The sequence below is a fragment of the Vidua macroura genome, chromosome 2 (genome assembly GCF_024509145.1).
Source record: "Vidua macroura isolate BioBank_ID:100142 chromosome 2, ASM2450914v1, whole genome shotgun sequence".
Lineage (NCBI taxonomy): Eukaryota > Metazoa > Chordata > Aves > Passeriformes > Viduidae > Vidua > Vidua macroura.
Window position 1 is genome coordinate 78,847,122 of NC_071572.1, and position 16,864 is coordinate 78,863,985.

At 39.6% G+C, this 16,864-nt stretch overlaps 1 protein-coding gene across 4 annotated transcripts in view; it reads left to right on the forward strand.

Annotated features, from left to right (window-relative positions):
• PICALM (phosphatidylinositol binding clathrin assembly protein) overlaps window positions 1-15,287 on the forward strand; it is a 66,186-nt gene extending 50,899 nt beyond the window's left edge. For 2 of the 4 annotated variants that reach the window (XM_054004783.1, XM_054004756.1), the window contains 6 exons: window positions 464-563; window positions 2,300-2,323; window positions 4,340-4,399; window positions 6,671-6,775; window positions 12,805-12,907; window positions 13,839-15,287. In XM_054004783.1, coding sequence (XP_053860758.1) covers window positions 464-563; window positions 2,300-2,323; window positions 4,340-4,399; window positions 6,671-6,775; window positions 12,805-12,897 — 382 coding nt within the window. In that variant the 3' untranslated portion in view covers window positions 12,898-12,907; window positions 13,839-15,287. The remainder of the gene's footprint in view (window positions 1-463; window positions 564-2,299; window positions 2,324-4,339; window positions 4,400-6,670; window positions 6,776-12,804; window positions 12,908-13,838) is intronic. The other 2 variants (XM_054004765.1, XM_054004773.1) reach the window with 2 other exon arrangements.
• Window positions 15,288-16,864: the final 1,577 nt, after the last annotated feature.

Consider the following 16,864-nt stretch of genomic DNA (forward strand, 5'->3'; position numbering starts at 1 on the left):
TATGAAACCGCAACCTTGGTCTTGAGGCTGACCTTTAGACAAGTGAATTCTGAAGCAGGGTGTGTGTATTCGAGGGTAGTGAACATTTGCTCTAGCAGCAAAGTTGAGAAATGGGATTGGCAAATTTCAAGTTTATTGGGACCATCTGTGCCAATTCAGAAATCATTCAGAAATCTAACATGCTGTCTTGAAATCTAACTCAAATGTCTTGATCTGAGTCAGATACATTAACTTACCTATTCTGGGCAAGTTGACTAAGATGCTGAGGGGGCTCATGCTGAATATTTTTTCTTACTTTTCTGAGCCAAAACATGTTGTCACAAAATTTTTTATCAACCCCTTTGCTAAATGAGCTTCATTAATAAAAGAAGCCTCATTCCCAAGTGGAAATGGTATTTACCTGAGAAAGTTTTATAAGAAAGTCCAATGTTTTCTAACAATTTTTAAAAAAATTTATTTGAAGTGATGTAAACTGGACTCAGCCAGGTGAAAAGAAACTAACAGGTGGTTCCAACTGGCAACCCAAGATTGCACCTACAACTGCGTGGAACGCTCCAACGTTGGTAAGCAAATGTTCATTTTAAAATAGTGAGTTCCCTGCAATTTAGATGTGCAGGGTGATGTATAATGGATGAATTTGAAAATGGCCTATAGTTGTAGTAAAAGGGTAATAGAAAATTAAAGAAGTGGTCAGTTGGAGCTGTGTACTTCTGGGATTTGTTTTTCTTGGCCTTGTGATTCTAGTAAATAGTTTATGATGTGACGTGCAGGTTTAGCACAAACTAGTGTTTGAGCAGCCTCTCTCTTGGGAGGTAGGGCTCTCTGGGTTTCATTCAATGGACTTTTCAAGTGCATGTGGAGACAGGACAAGGGGTAATGGCTGTGAACTGACAGAGGTCAGGTTTAGATTAGATATTAGGAAGAAAGTCTTCACTATGAAGGTGCTGAGGCACTGGCACAGGTTTCCCAGAGAAGCTGTGGATGCCTCACCCCTGGAAGTGTTCAAAGTCAGGCTGGATGGGGCTTTGAGCAGCCTGGTCTAGTGGAAGCTGTCCTTGCCCACTGCAGGGGGGTTCAAACTCTGTCATCATCAAAGTACTTTCCAACTCAAACAATTCTATGAGTTTATGACATAAAACTCTGAATACCAAGGAGTGAGGAGGCATTTGACAGTCTAGAAAAGTAGAAGTGTGAAAGCAATCCCACAGGTGCACTTACAGGTCACACATAATTACAGTGTAACTTGGCCTGCTCTGAGGGTGGGAACTGGCCCCATGATATTTGCAGAGGTGTCTGTGGCTACAGCTTTCTTAATGTACATAACTGCTCCTTTCCTGCCTGGTGTGTGCTTTTAATCCCTGTCAGTTTTGATGAGCAAGTTCATGTCTATTTTAACAGGTAGTATTGGCAAGGATTTTTGGGTACTAGTGTAGGGGGAAGGCTTTTAAGTACATGTTAAGGCTTTACAGAAGTAGTTTTCACAATGTTCACAGAACATTTTTGCATGTGAATCCTACTCACCCTTTCACCAATGACCTGAAGAGCTATACATGGACAGAGCAGGTAACAAACTACCCCCAAGGATTTACTGCATCTGACTCCGACTGGGGGAGGTTGAATCTGCAGGGCAGTAATGCAGCACTGTGGATTTGGAAAGATAGAGCTTGTCTCCCTGGGTCCACCACCTCTCCCCTACCAGGCTCTCTACATTTATTTAGGGAGAAATATGTTTGTGGATCTTACTGGAGGATGTGTAGATATTGAAGAAATTGTAACTACTTACCTGCATTAATGACTGGTGGTTTGAGTTTACCTGTGTGCTTGAATCTGTTTAATAACTCATGTCTTATATCTACATCTTGTGATGATAAGTCATTACATTTAACAGCTTTTATTATTGAGAGATACTGTTGAGACGCTTCCTGTGAAACTGTTCTATAAGCATAAAAAACTTGAAAAAGAAATAATGTGAGGGGGAAAAAAAAGCTTTGTTTTCCTCTGCTAGTCCATTTATTGTGAAGTTGCTGCTGCTTGCTAAATAAATATGCTTTTGAAAATCTTTGGTGAAAAAGGCATATACAAAATAAATGGACTATGCAAACCAATGTCAAACCTAATACCAATGACAGTATCACAGGTGTGTTGTCTCAGTGAATGACTTGAATTGCAAGAATGTGTTGGAGTAAACATTTAATGTATTTGTGAACTAAAATGCTATCTGTGTATATTCTGTTGTGTAAGTATTTGCTTCTAATCCAGTGTTATTGCATTATGTAATTGTTCTCCCTGGGAAATACAGAATGGCATGCATTTTCCACAATACGTAAGTGAAAAAACCCACAGCCTTTTTGCAATCGACTGGCATGCTGATATTAACCACTGCTGTTGCAGAATCTCATAACCTCCTTGCTATTTACACATTTCTCATTTGAAAATCTTTGGTGTGCCAAAAATTGAGCTTTTCCTAGCATACACAAACTTCATAGGTGGTGTGCAGGCTCTTGAATCGAATGATGGCATGGGAAATACCAAGATTATTTTTCCTTGCTTTAAAATGTACCATCTGCTGCCAGAGAGCTGGGGTGTGTGTCTGTGCTGCCTTTAATGCATTTGGTGAATTCTGAATGAAGATAAAAATATTGTGTTCGAATAACTGCATGAAACCTCACAGGCTTCTGTTATACGTGGCACTTGATCCACATTTATGGTAGATCTTGATTTTTTAATTTTTTTTTAAGTGGGGAGAGACCAATATGTCATGAATGCTGATATGAAAAGAGAAAATTAATGCAGATAGTTTACAGAGGGCAAGAAATAACCTGTGCTTGCTGTCTGAGGAATGTAGGCTTTCATTTCAAAGGACTTTTTTCTTTATGTCAACAGTAATATTGGTCTTTCCCTGTACTTTGTTTTTATTCCAGGGTAACTTTGTAACTAAAAGGTGGTAGGTCCATATTTGAGCTCTCAGCAATAAGTTTATTCAGCATGTTTGTGTAGGTGTGTGTACACAAGCAAAACACCAAAAAAATAGTTGTAATTTTCAGGATAGCTTTGCCCACTGTGTGAAATATATGGTGAATATGCTGTCCAGATGATTTTCTATCTGTTCTCATGGCAATTGAAATGCCAGTTGCACTGGCTCTACTATATAAGAAAAAGCAGCTGATACCTTGGAACTGAATTCAGAAGCAGCTTTCCTGATGCCCTATTCCTGATAAAATAATTTATCTGCTTTAATTAATCCAGTATGATTAATGGATTATGATTTGCCTCTTTCCTATAGCACTAATGTCTGTGTACCAAGAAATGTTTATAGTGTTTTTCTTGACTAGAAATCCCCACAGCAAAAGCATGAAAATTACTGGGTTTTTTTCTGAAAAGTAAGACTAACAGGAGGTGGAGTGGATAGACAGCAAGCTATCTAAATATCTGTAAGCACCAGTTTAGTCTGAAAAAAACCCCACAACTTTTTTGTTCTTATAACAGTAAATAGTAATTTAGAAAGTGGATAATAAACTGTAGAATAAAGAGTACGAAGAGATGAAGAACTGTCTTTATTTAAATTTCTAAGAGTTATCAGCTGTTTTTCTACATATATATTGCCAGAATGTTTATAAAACTGAAGTTCACCCCAGTTTTGACAGCAGTTGTACTGTACCTTCATAAAAGGTACAGTAAGCCCATCAGGGTCATATAAATGTATCTGCCAAGTACTTTTAGCATGAGAGGACTTTTAGCATGTTCAAATGCAGTGAATGGAGTGAGTGAGGGAGAGGGAGTGCAAACTGGCTATTCCTGTGAGAGTCTAATTTACATCAAAACCTGCTAGGAGAATTCCCATAGTGTGTCCATCCTGGCTAAAGAGAATTCCTGTAAGTGTCAGCAGAAGCAATGGTAATTTGGTCTTTCAAATGCTGTCTTAGGACTCCTTGTGTACCATTACTTTTGATACTGAAATATAAGTATGTACTTCATGGGATTAAAAAAGCGCTTCTGCTTCATGGATATTTTCTCTCAAACTTCTCTGAGACTTGTACTGTGTTCTCTAAATAGGATGTTGAGAGAGTGGTACTTGCAGTTTAGTTCAAACAGCCAGAATCCTAACATGATAAAAGCAAATAAATTATTAGAGATTTGCCAAGATGGCCCATAAACTCTAGCTTAGGTATTGTACTCCATCTGAAATACTTAGGATACACTCTTAACACCAGACTGCAAATCCTATTTATTCTTTGCTATGTTCATAATAAGCTGAGTGCTGCAGTTGATCCTTAGAAAACAATGTCTTAGAGTATGCAGCTGATCTCTTCTCTCAGTTCACCACTGTTTCTCACACCAGGCGCCCCCTGTAATGGCCTATCCTGCTACAACACCAACAGGAATGATGGGCTACGTGATGGTGAGTGGAATTCCTACAACTCCAGCCAGGCAGATGCTGTATATTGTTTGATTGCTTATAGTTTGTTAGGTCTTGTTTTCCTGAACTATTCTACTGAAGACTGAATTTCAACTCCCATGAATTTATTCCTCACCAAATGATTAACTTCTGGTTTTCTGAACCACTTACATGCTGTTTGTCTGAAATTAAGTCTGCCCTTCCTTACTTCACTTGTTTTATTCATAAACTTCTTAAAATGGAGCTAGATCATGTTTAAAGTCCCTTCCAACTCAAACCATTCTGTGATTCTATGAAAATTAACACAATGTCTGTTTTTGGTGGTCTTTATTGGCATGGAAATAAGTTTATCACAGAAGTAAGTTTATAGTGTCAATATAAATATCTGCTTTCAGACCAGAAATGTTTTCTTGCTGAAGTGAAGCCTTCCTTAAATACCTTCTGCTGAGGTTTGGGAGTAAGCATCTGTGATGATTAATGCTACAGAAGTGCAAGTTTGTGACACTGCAGTATGGTGTGCTTTTGGTTGAGAGTTGGATCTGTTAGTGATGCACCAGCACCTCAAGGCTTTTGACATAAACCTGACCTTTCTGCTTTTTGCTTTGAAAATTTTTGTTCTTGCCTTAAATTTTAAAATATTTCTGAAATTATATGCCTTAGTTCTTTTTAGTATGATTTTGATGCATCACAGCTTTCCTGGGTGAATAAAAGGCAAGAAGACGTCCTTCAAGCAGTTATTCTAATAAATGCCTTAAAGGGAAAAAAAATAATGTTTCATCATATAACCAAATTAGTTTAATGACTTATAGCTTATATACAATCAGTAAGTGAACTGCAGAAGTGGCCAACTGTGTTTTTGAGGGCCTCTTGCGAGAGTGTCATATATTATCATTCCCCATTACCCATCCATGAACTCCCATATTCTTGGCCAAAGCTGTTATGCTTAAACTAACATTAGTATGGATTCAAACTTGATCTACACAACTTTGCTCTTATGGTATCAGCAGCATTTTCATAGTTCTTTTGAGTCAGCAGCAGGGGAAGGTAACATTTGTAGTGTATGAGAAGTAATCTTGCTTGTTATGTTATGTTTCTGTGTTATGTTTGATTGTGGGGTTTAAATGCCAAAGTGAAATGGAAACTGGAATTAAGGCACCGTAGCTCTGTTACCCTGAGTTGCTGCTGCTAGTTCAGACATGTGCAGTATCTGAGCAGGGGGGTGAGGTGGGCCATTACAGAATGACCAGTGGGCTCTGTAGCACATCCTGAAATCTGCCCTGGCTCATTCAAACTTTACTCAGGACATTTACCATCAGGAATCTCTGAAATGTTGACTCAATTTACAACCCTTGCTGTTAAACCTTTTAGTTTTTCATAAAAGCAATAGTGGGGACCAGAGTTCTGAGGATGGTCCTGTCTAAGTGCAGGCTGTTCCCTTATGTTCCCAAATGCTGTGAGCTTGCTGGGACAGGCAGCTTGTTTAGTGCCATAGCACTATGCCTGGGCATTCCCTGGCTGTTGCTTCCTGTGTCTTGGGCCAGCAGTTGTTCAGTTGTTCTTACATTTTTTAATAGGGTGTTTTCATTAGGGTCAGTTTATTGAATGGGTTCATCCTGTGATTGCCCAAACAGCTGGTTGGCATGATAGGAGGAGTACCATCACCACCAGGATTAGTCAGGGAAAAGCTGCTTGGAATGGGGATTGCTTCAGTAGGACAGCTGCTGGCTGTCAACCCAAGCCTGAGTGGAATGCCAAAAGCAGTGCCAGAGATGGTTAAATATAACCTGACTTGTAAGACCATTAATACACATTAAACTCGTAATTTGGCTCAGCTGGAGTGTTGGTAACACTGACTCTGGTTGCATAATGACTTAACATTAATTGCATGTACAGCTCTCAGGTTTGTTTTCTCCTGAGCTCTGTCAGCACTGCACTGCTGTCTGCACAACTGTGCTTGTGCTTTGAGGCAGCTGGGGAAGTGCTGTCAGACCTTGTGTTTGGGAGCAGAAGGACCAGCACAAATGTTTTAGTGCTTCAGATCTTTGCAGTAAGAGATTGAATGGGCTCAATTGTTATTGAGAAATTTCCTTGGAAAGGCTGTAATGTTCCTTTCTGGTAACCTTTATTTGCAGGATATTGTAGGAGGATCTCACATGGTTGCAGATCTCAAATATAACTGAGACTTTTCACTCATTTGCCATTTTCCTTTATCTCCTTAAATACTTGAAATGCATTAATGCTGTGTGTGATTTGATGCTGTCTGGGTTTTTTCAGCCATCACAGATGGGAGGCATACCAGTAATGACCCAGCCAACTTTGATATACAGTCAGCCAGTCATGAGACCACCAAACCCCTTTGGACCTGTACCGGGAGCACAGGTGTGTATATTCAAATTGTTGGTCCTGGGAATGAATTACACGAGGCAGTTTCTTTAGAAGTATATTTAATACGTTAATTTCATACATTGATATAATTAATAGCTCTCATTTGTGTTGGGCAAATTATTGCACAAGCTCAGTGGTTCATGGAAGGCTTGCTTCCTATCTGCTTGTATCCCTGTTGACAGCAGCAAATTTGTGTTACCAAAACAAAGAGGGGGTAGGTCTTTTTCAGGCATTGTTTTTCTGGTAATGTGACAATGACAAAGAATAGCAAAAGCTGATGTCTGTGCTCTTTGCTGAAGATGAGCTTTTTCCCCAAAGTCATGTTCCATGCTGCTTTACCCTCAGAGTGTGGTTTTGTGAGATTGGCTATTACAGCTTTTTCCTAAGTATACATGTCACTGTTCCTTCCCCTGATACACTTAAAAGTATTAGATTATGAAGTGCCCAAGGTGCAAGGTGTGTGCTTGTATTACAGCATTTTGCAGGGGCCAGACAGGGTGTGTGTAGCCTTTTATGCCCATGACTGCATTAGATGGGTTTGCAAAAATTGTGGAATTAAACTTGGTGAAACCTCAACCAACCACCCAGCTGCTGGTCCTGAGCACCTCAGTGGGAGGCACATGGCACATTAATCTAGTTTAAACCATGGTAGTCTCCAGTGGGTTTTGTGTTCCTCCATGGTTTTGCAGGAGACTGCATTTGCAGCATAGTGAAGATGTGCAATAGCAATACCTATCTACCTGGCCTTTCCCTGTTTAGTGCTACCTTATGTGGAGTGTTCCTTAAATCCCCTGGTTACCTGTTTCTTGGGATGTGTTGTGTCCAGATTGATTACCTAACCTACTGGAATGAGTGTGCCAAAGGGCCACTCTGAACTATCTGCATCAATACTGGAGTTAAATACATACCTGTTATTGATTTGTTTTACTGTTTGTTTTAGAAGTGTCTGTCACTGGGAAATTTCTATCTGAACTCACTTTTATAACCCAATAGGCATCTTAAAAGAGGTTGTTTTTTTTTTTTTTTTTTCTTTTATGGTAAGAAAAACATTTTAAAACAGTAGGAGGAAAAGGGGATGGATAACCCTGACCGCCTTCATACTATTTCTGGAAAATTCTGCTATCATTAATACTTTGTATTTGTGAACTGCAGTTAGAGGCGGAGCCAAGTTTAACTGGCAGACTGAAGCTCTAGGATTAAGTGGTCTTACTCACCTATCAGATGTCTCTTTTTCAAAGTTCACTCTGTACATCAGAAATGTGATCATCATTAGAAAAATGAAATATATTGTGCCTGTATTTTGATCTTACTATAAAGAGCTCTGTTTCTATAGGTGAATGTTTAAAAGCATTCATGTATAACTTCACCTAGGTATAGGTTGGTGTAACTGCAGTGTTTGGGACTAGACTGTGGAGGGAAGAGAATTCAGCAGAAAGCTGGAACTAAAAAGAGCCTCCAGTATTTTCTAGTGCCTCAGTCTGATCCTTTTATAAGAAGGGTTCTGCTGTGTGCTCCCAGTGGGCTGTATGCCCATTGTCTTCTTCAAAATACAGCCTTGTGAAAAGGGCTTTTTTCTAAATATCTTCTTTTAAATGCTTTATCTGAAAGGGATGCTGTTAGATTTCTTTAGCCAGAAATGCAGTTCTCAACTGGCTTTGTCTTAGGCTTCTGAGAGCTGCTTTGCACCTTCACTGTCACTTAAGTGATTTGGTATTTTTCACATGGATTTTATGCCATTTCAAGAGGACAAATAGTGCTTATGACAGTTTTTAAATATTGACCAAGTAAAAGGATCCTCAAGGATAGGAGTTTTCTCTACATTAAAAAAAAAAAATTATCTTTAAAAAAAAAAATCCTGCCTACCTGCCCGATTCAGTTATGAACGGGTAGATGGGTCTGAATAGCTCAGTGAGCCTTTCTGCTTCATTTGACATTGCAGGGTGTGGCCTAGGTTGAATCCCAGCTGGCTGTCAGAACAGGAGAAAGAGGAATTAGTCACAAGTGAGGTGTGTGGAGCTATATTTATTCTCTTACCTGACAATGTTTGGCTCTTGTGAGAATTAATTGAAAACACACCCTTTTGAGTCAGCTTTTGCTGTGATCAAGAAGGGTTTTCCCTGAGACACACAGTCTTTGTTGCTGGAAGGTGTCAAGTTTTCAGAAGCCTGATATCAGTAAAGCATCTTAAATGAAACAAGGGCTGCATGTGAGAGCTTCCCCATACACAGCAGAGTTTATTAATGCATAGCCATGGAGGGGAATGACACTGAATTTACTGTGCGCTGAGTCTTGAGGCTCTTCTGAGAGCGTATTTTGCAGTTTAAGTTTAGTTAATGCTCTTGTTGTGCCAGAAATAGAAAAAGGAAAGTAAAAGAAACAGAAATGTGTGTTCTTGGGGTCAGTAAACAAATCTTAAAGAATAAATCATGGTTATCTGAAAGGCACGCAGCTCAAACTGCCCACGTGGATCTCTGTAAAGACCATTATTCTAATACTGGTTTTGTCCATGGCGTCATCACTGCCAAAAATGAAATTGTTTTTCATATTTACTTTTAAAGCACCAGATTATATCACCTCCAGTCTCCTGGTAGATCTCGAGTGTTGTCTACAGTAAAGAAAGCTAAAGGTACTTAAAAGCATGATGACAGATATGAAGTTGTTGCCAAGCTGTAATGAGTTGAGAATGCACTGGGAAAATAGGCATCTTAATGTTGTGCAGTTTCCATATAAATTTAACTGTTGTTCATAACTTGATATTCTCAAGGATTTGTTGTAATAAATAAGTTTTTTCTATCTCTAGGCATACCTATTTTGCTTCTCTTCCAAATGTTCTCTTTAGATGCTTGCAACTTTTTTCCTAATTGTAGCAGTCAAAAGCAAAGGTAGATTGGTTTTTAAGAGCAAAATAATTTGAAATAATTGAGAATGAAACTAGAACAGTCACTTCTTTGGAAATCTCAGTGCAGAAGGGATTCATAGTTTTGAAAGGTGTGTAATTTTGAAAATATTTATCTTGCAGTATTTCCTGCCTGAGAAAGAAAATAAGTTTTCATCATGATAAAATAACGGTCATTACCCACTGCAACTAATTACATTGTGCTACCCAGAGCAGTGAGAATGGTTGGAGGTGTTTGATGACATTGTAGCTGGTGAGGGGGAAGTATGTGTGTGTGTGTGTCTGAGGAGGGGGCAGGCTGAATCAGTGGTTCAAGCAGAGGGATGGCAGATGTGTTACAGTACTGCAAATGCTGAATGTCCCAAACAAGCCAGATCTGACTGATGCACAGGGGCTGGAATGCGTTTACCCATCACAAGACCTGAGTGTCCCAATGTGCAGCAGCAGGGCTTGGCTGTTAAACCAACAACAGTGTTGTGTTGGTCAATATAAAATGGTACAATTAGGACAAATCCATGTGCCTTCACACGTTGCATGTTCTGGTGTGATTGTCCCCAGAAGGACATAACTTTAGGAGGAGAAAGGAGATGGGTAAATCTTTAAATTTAAGATTTAAAATAGAATAAAGAAATCACTCCACCTACTGCCAACATCTGTGTAAATTGTAACACAATTTGCTGTTAACACAGTGTTAACACAGCTAATTGTACATGGGAAGTAGCAGGAGTGATCACTTGGGTGATAGAGAATAGGTAAATGTGCAAATTAGTAAGTTGGTTTGGTGGATGTGTTTTGTGGTTGTTTTTTGGCTGGGTGTAGGTGGGGGAGGGTGGTTTTGAGGGGTGTTTGAAACTGTAAGAACAGGGTAGGAAGTTCAGGACAGACTTATGCCAGAAAGTAGACCTTAGAGATGCTTGCTTTGGCACATTACCCCTAAAATATATGGTAAAACAGCTTGACAGACTTGTTTCATGGGAAACCAGAATGTAGCTAATGATGGCAGTCAGTCCAGTGCTCGCTTATGGACAGGTTCTTGGGTTTTACTGTGACTCCAGGGAGCTTTGTCTTTGTTGGAGGCAGTGAGGAGTGACAGCTGATGCTGAAGGTGAGACTTAGCTGTCTGAGCAGCGCAGTGCGGTGCATTTCACATTACACCAGCTCGGGGCAATAGGGGCACTAAATCCACAGCTCCAGTAAGATCAGCTCTAGAGAAACTGATGGCCAGCACTGTTTTAAATGCTTCTCCTTAGAAACTGCTAAGAGTAGTCCTGGTGTTCAGATCTATTTATAAACAGTAATCTAGAGAGGTGCAATGTAGGAAGCTGTCTAACTATACTTCCTGTTATTTTTTTTTAGGTCTCCTTTTTAATAATTAGAGGAATCTTGTTAAAATGGACATTTACTGCAAGTCTTGTCTGAATTTAATTATGGCATCTAGGTAATAGCATTGTTGGGTTTTTTCCTCAGATTTTAACCTATTTTAACCCATTTTCCCCTATGTTTGGTTATGTGCTGATGTTGCACAACTGGCTCAAACCTACCAGTCTTCCACACTGCTTTCAAACTGGGATGTTACTTTGGATTTGATATGGGTTGGAGATTTGCCAGCTCAGTTTGATAGGAATGTATGTGACTTCAAGGCATTTGATCATGAAGAGGAAGAATGTTTCCTGAAATCAAGTGGCAGCAGGCATTCCTTGCTGAAGTTATGACTCTGTTGGACCATATCACTAGTCTGCCTATGGCTTTCCAAAGGAAAGAACCAAGTTTAAGAGGGGAAATTCTGACATCCTGAAACTGCTTCTCAAGCATCTCCCATTCTGTCTCATGACTTTTGCATGATTTATTTATGGTGACTGGATCTGAGTGCCCCATTGGGAATGGGGTTTCAGGAGGAGAAGATTCCAATGCAGATCAGGCATGTACTGATCCTGAAGGAAGTCCTTCTGCTCATGTGGTTTCCGAGATAGATATTAATGTAAAAAATTTAAATGTGCAGTGGCAATATTTACACTCTGAGCACTTCTGCAAGCAATTCCCATAAGCAGATTTCCTGTCATGCGTAGGTTAGCAGGTGTCTGGCATTTCCAAAGGAAAAGGTCTTCATGCAATGCTTTTTGCCATGGGCATGGAGCGCAAGTGACTCGGTTCATAACAAACTGTTCCAGTGAGGAGCCCAAATTAGAGGATGCTGGCTTTGATTTATAACTGCAGAAACATGCATGTTCTACCCAGGGGGAGGGCAAATAGGATTTAATATAACACCATTTATAACAGGAAAAGTACTAACAGAGAAGGAAAAATAAATCAACAAATAGCAGATACTCCTGCAAGTACAGCCTGCAGATGATTGGTCCTTCCCAGCAGCAGCAGCAGTTGGAATGCCAATATTATCCACCTCTAAGTTATGTGCTTTCTATGACTGAGTTCGTGGTGTGCTGCTTTAGGTACATGACGGTAGGATGCAATTTTTATGAGTTTATGGACTACCAGTCACAGTCTTCAGTTCTCACCTAAAATGGCCACAGTAGCAATTGAAACTCTCATCTTTTTTCCTTTTTTTTTTTTCTTTTTTCTCCTACTCACAGAATATATCTCGTGTTCTCCTTCTAGGTCCCAAATTGAGAATTATCTATTCTCTGCTATCCAACCTCTTTTTATATGCATCCTATTTTGACAAGAAAAGATGCTGAGAGCTATTCCTTCTGGAGAAACCATCTGGAAAGCTGCCGTGCTCTGGCTAGACCCCAGCATCATCTCTCCCTGCCAGGCTGTAGTTTTCCCAGTTAAGCAGGGAGAGGACTAACCTGTTTCACAGAAGTCAGGCTGAATGTTTTGTATCTTCTTTTGAAGAAAACAGCTGTGAAAGTGTGTGTCTGCTTGTTTGGCAAATGCCACTGGCGTTTCCTTTCTGGAGGGTCATGTCCAGCTTGTTTCTACATTACACCAGCCATTGAAGAGGCTTTGTTTTCCATATAACCAAACACCTTGTTTTAGTAGTTGACTTCTGCCAAGTTTGCCTCTTAACCTCCCCTTGTCCTTTCATTACACGTTTAGCTTTCATATTCTGTCATTCTGAGACCTTGTTTTCTTTTTCTTTCCCTTTCTCTGTCGTCTTTCTTACTAGCTGTCTGCAGCATCCAGCCCTTCCAGTCAGAGTCCTCACAGAGCCTCAGGAAAGGATCCCTTTGCAGAGCTCTCTCTCCAGGATTTCTTGTAGAACAACTTAGGTATTGTCCATTATTCTGGGGAGATGCTGGTGTTTGTGATATGAAACAAAAAAATTCTAATTCAAGTTTTATTAACATGGCTAGAACTGTTTCTGAAGGAAATAAAACCAAACCTTGTTGAGTTGGAAGCACTGTGGAAGTGACTTGGAAACTCTTTGTATTTAAACTTCAGCAGTTTACAGGCTGATTGAGTGTTTTTTCCTCAGTCCATTGGAACTAGAACCAGCTCATGTGGTACTTGCTGCAGTTAGAGAGAAGGAACTGGTGCTACCTGTATTTACCATCTCATCTGGAAAATGTTCAGAGTTCCCCGTTAGCAGCAGAACCCGGAGTGCTGCTGGCAGGGTGCTCGTGCGCTTCCCCGTGGCTTGACCAGAGAGTTCCCTTCATGCAGGAGGAGGTGCTTGTTTCACATGTGCCAGGGATCCATTTTGGTACAGAGGTGCAGTGGAGGAGTTGTGTTGTTTCTCACCAGTCAGGGACAGGTGGGAATTAAATAGTAAAATGAGTGAAAACATTAAAAAGAAATTAAAGAATTCATAGTATAAAGAGAGAGTAGGCTTATTGCACACAGCAGCTGCTTTTCTTTGTGCACTTCCTCTGGTTCAACATGAAAAATGACCCTGAATTCTCTTCATAATGGTGTTGGTCTGTGTTATGCTGCCGCTGGTGACAATATTGCATGGATAACTAGGTGGGTTTTATTTTTAATGCAGAGGTATTCCAAAGGCTGGTATCATTGGAAGAACATCCTGATGTCTTTTGGTTGTTTCCTGTCCCTGATTTTTTAAAAAATATTTTATTTCTGTTCAAAACTTCAGATCATGGGGTAGATTGGGCATCAGAAGAATGGAAATTTTTGAAGAAAAAGGATTTAGAGTGAAGTCCTACTTATGTTGCATGTTAACCCCAGGGTTTTTCATCTTTCCAGATTCAGTTTATGTAACTGTTTTAGAATGGAAGAGAAAGAAACGTTTCCAAAAAGATGTGCTCAGCAGTAAACTCCCACTTCCAGGAAAAAAATGAACTTCAGTCCCTCAAACTCTCCTCTTCCATTAAGTGATGCAGTGAAATGATGAAGACCAATGAAGGAAGCTGGGACACCTCCATAAGAAGACATCAGTACATAACACAAAGCCAAGAATTGCCATGAATTAAGACCAAGATCTGTTTTTGTCCTGGTGACTAACACGTCAATACTCTCAGCTTCTAATAATATCCTTAATTGGTAACGTACAAAGAGAAGCCTTTATTCTGGAAGTTGATATTGGTGTTTGGAAATGCTGCCTGGATTGGAGATGTGTCCTTTACCGTAACTCAAAACAAGACTCTGGGCAGGGGAGGGTGGAATCCTAACTCTTAATTCTGCAGTTACCTTTTCTTCAGTCCTCACAAATGTAGGCACAGCAGTAATGGAAATTAACTTTTTTAAAAAATTATATATTCAGTTTGCAGTAGACATTCCTTATGTATTATTGTTTGTATTTATTTATGATTATCAATTTAACATTAATATTGTATCAAAAAAACCTCCTTATGAAAATGAGTATGGATGTATACAGTATGTCTGATTTTTATCCACAAAGAATGAATCTGATTCAGAATGCTTTTCAGCTGACATACAGAGCACTAAATATTTTAAAGATCTGAATCTAATGAATTCTCAGTATATATGGGAATTAGGGAAGAGCTGTAAAACACATTAATCCTTATAGTCAATTCTGTGCCTAGGATTTTGCAAGGGAACAGTTAACTGACTAGAAGAAGCACTACATTTTTAATTCAGCATTAGTGCATCGGGAAGGAACTTTATTGCTTTGTGCTTGGCATGTCATTATTTTTACATTTGACATTATAAGGCCTTTCCAAGATGAATGTGAGGAATTGCTTTCACTTTTAAGACTTTCCTTCTTTTCTGTAAAAGAAAATAAATTGAGGTGTTGTGTGTTGGGGGGGAAAGCCTTTTCATTTGGCTCGTTCATGATCATGTACCTTTTAAAAGTAAAAAAAGGGGAAGTAGCTTCCTTACATATGTCTAGTGGGTATTTAGTTCATGAGGAATTAAAGTAGCGCTGTTGATCGGTGCTTTGTGTAAATACACCATAACTTTTGGGTGGAGTGGGGCCTTCAGAAGGATAGTCAATGATACGAAAGCAATTCTGTACATGAATTAAGCATACTTGCTGCATTGTCTCTGCAGATTCTATTTTTGTTTAAAATATTAAAATGTATGTTAGCAAAAATGGGTGGATTTTCAAATAAAATGCAGCTTCCACAGAACTTTTGTTACGGTATGAAAGTCTGAGGTGCTTCTTTTCTTTTTGCTGCTTAAAATGTGCACTGATAATTGCTTTGTTTACTTAATAAAATACCAAATGTATTTCATATGTGCATATTGTATTGCAGGAAGTGCAGCACTCTGAACCTGTGGCTGATGTGATCCGTGCAGCCTCTTCCCTGGGCTGGCGTCACGGACAGCCTCAGTGTTCCAGTGACAAGGTGTCTCCTTCTTCCTGACCTAATGTGATATTTTACCATCTTCTAGTTTTTCAAACTATTCATGGCAATAAAGTGTTTATAACTGAGCAAGAAGGATAAATATGTCCCCTGAAATTGTTATTATCTTTCCTAATCTTCCAGCAGAAGGTAGTGCTGGAAAGGCTATGAACAATTTGCTGAGACCACCTTCTGTAATTAGACACAGGAAGAGTTGATAGAAGTGGAACTTTTCTCCTCACAATGACCTGAGGCTTGCCCTGGAGGCCAGGGTATCATAAACTGAGCAGTACAGGTCAGTAGATATAAAATTTCTTTCTCAAAGCATGAATTAAAAAAATCCCTGAACCTATTGCAGAGTATGTAATACACACACCCAGATCTGGGGAGTTTCATACACATCTACTAAAATTTTCCTATCACTGGGGCTTTCAGTGTGGGACAGTGCCCTAGGAGAGCAACTCAGGTTTGCTTGTGGTCAGAATATTAAAAAGGTGACTTGTTTGAATTGGGAGCCAGCTGGTAAAAAGGTGCACATCTGTAACCTGTTAGCTACCTCAGTAAGTACCAGGGTACAGGTTGTTCAGACTTTGTGTGAAGAAAGAAGGTTGACCTTCCTCTTCATCCAGAGCCTGATGAGCTGGGTTATGATAAAACAGATGCTAACCTTCTTAGGTCTCTGGTGCTCTCTGCAGTCTAACTTGAGGCTTTTGGCTGAGGATAGATGTGTTCCTAGATCTCTTTGATCCCTTGGACTCTTTGTGTGGCTGTGGACTTGAGGCTGCAAATTGTGAAAGCACCAAAGAATTGTGAACACCCAAAGCCATGTCTTCTACAGGGATGCTGAACTGTTACCCTTTACTGCTTGCTCATTGTTGCTCTGTGTTCCTTGGAACAGCTGCTGTGCAGATAGGTTTTCTTGCTCAAGGCCTTGCTAAAAATCCTTGCTCTTTGGTTTACTCTTCAGAGACAAACTGGCTTGAGAATTTTCCTGAGTAGTATTTTCTCATTTGCTTTGTTCCCAGTAAGTGTTTGCTTTCGGTATCACTGAAATAACACTCAGCTTAGCTTAATTTTAAAAGCACAGCAGAGTGCTTTTAATTTTTGATTTGTTTTTTAATTACTGGTACTTTTCAATAATAGGGGGTTGTGAAAACCTGGTTCTCTTCAGAATTGAGTTGAAAGGCTGTTTAATGTACAGGAGCAAACTGTGTAGGGAAGCTGCCTGCCCTTCAGAAGCAGAGGATGATTGAGTGCTTTGTTGAAGGGATGTGGTTCCTCTTGAAGCTTTGTGTAGAGAACTGATATGTCAGAATAAGCACAATATTTTATTTTTTTTTTAGATCAGGGAATTATATAATGAAAACAACTGGATTTACCTCTTGAGACAATTACTTTTGCCAGAACATGAACTTGAACAGCTCCTGAGTTTTCTAACAGCACAAATGTAGAGTCTTCATC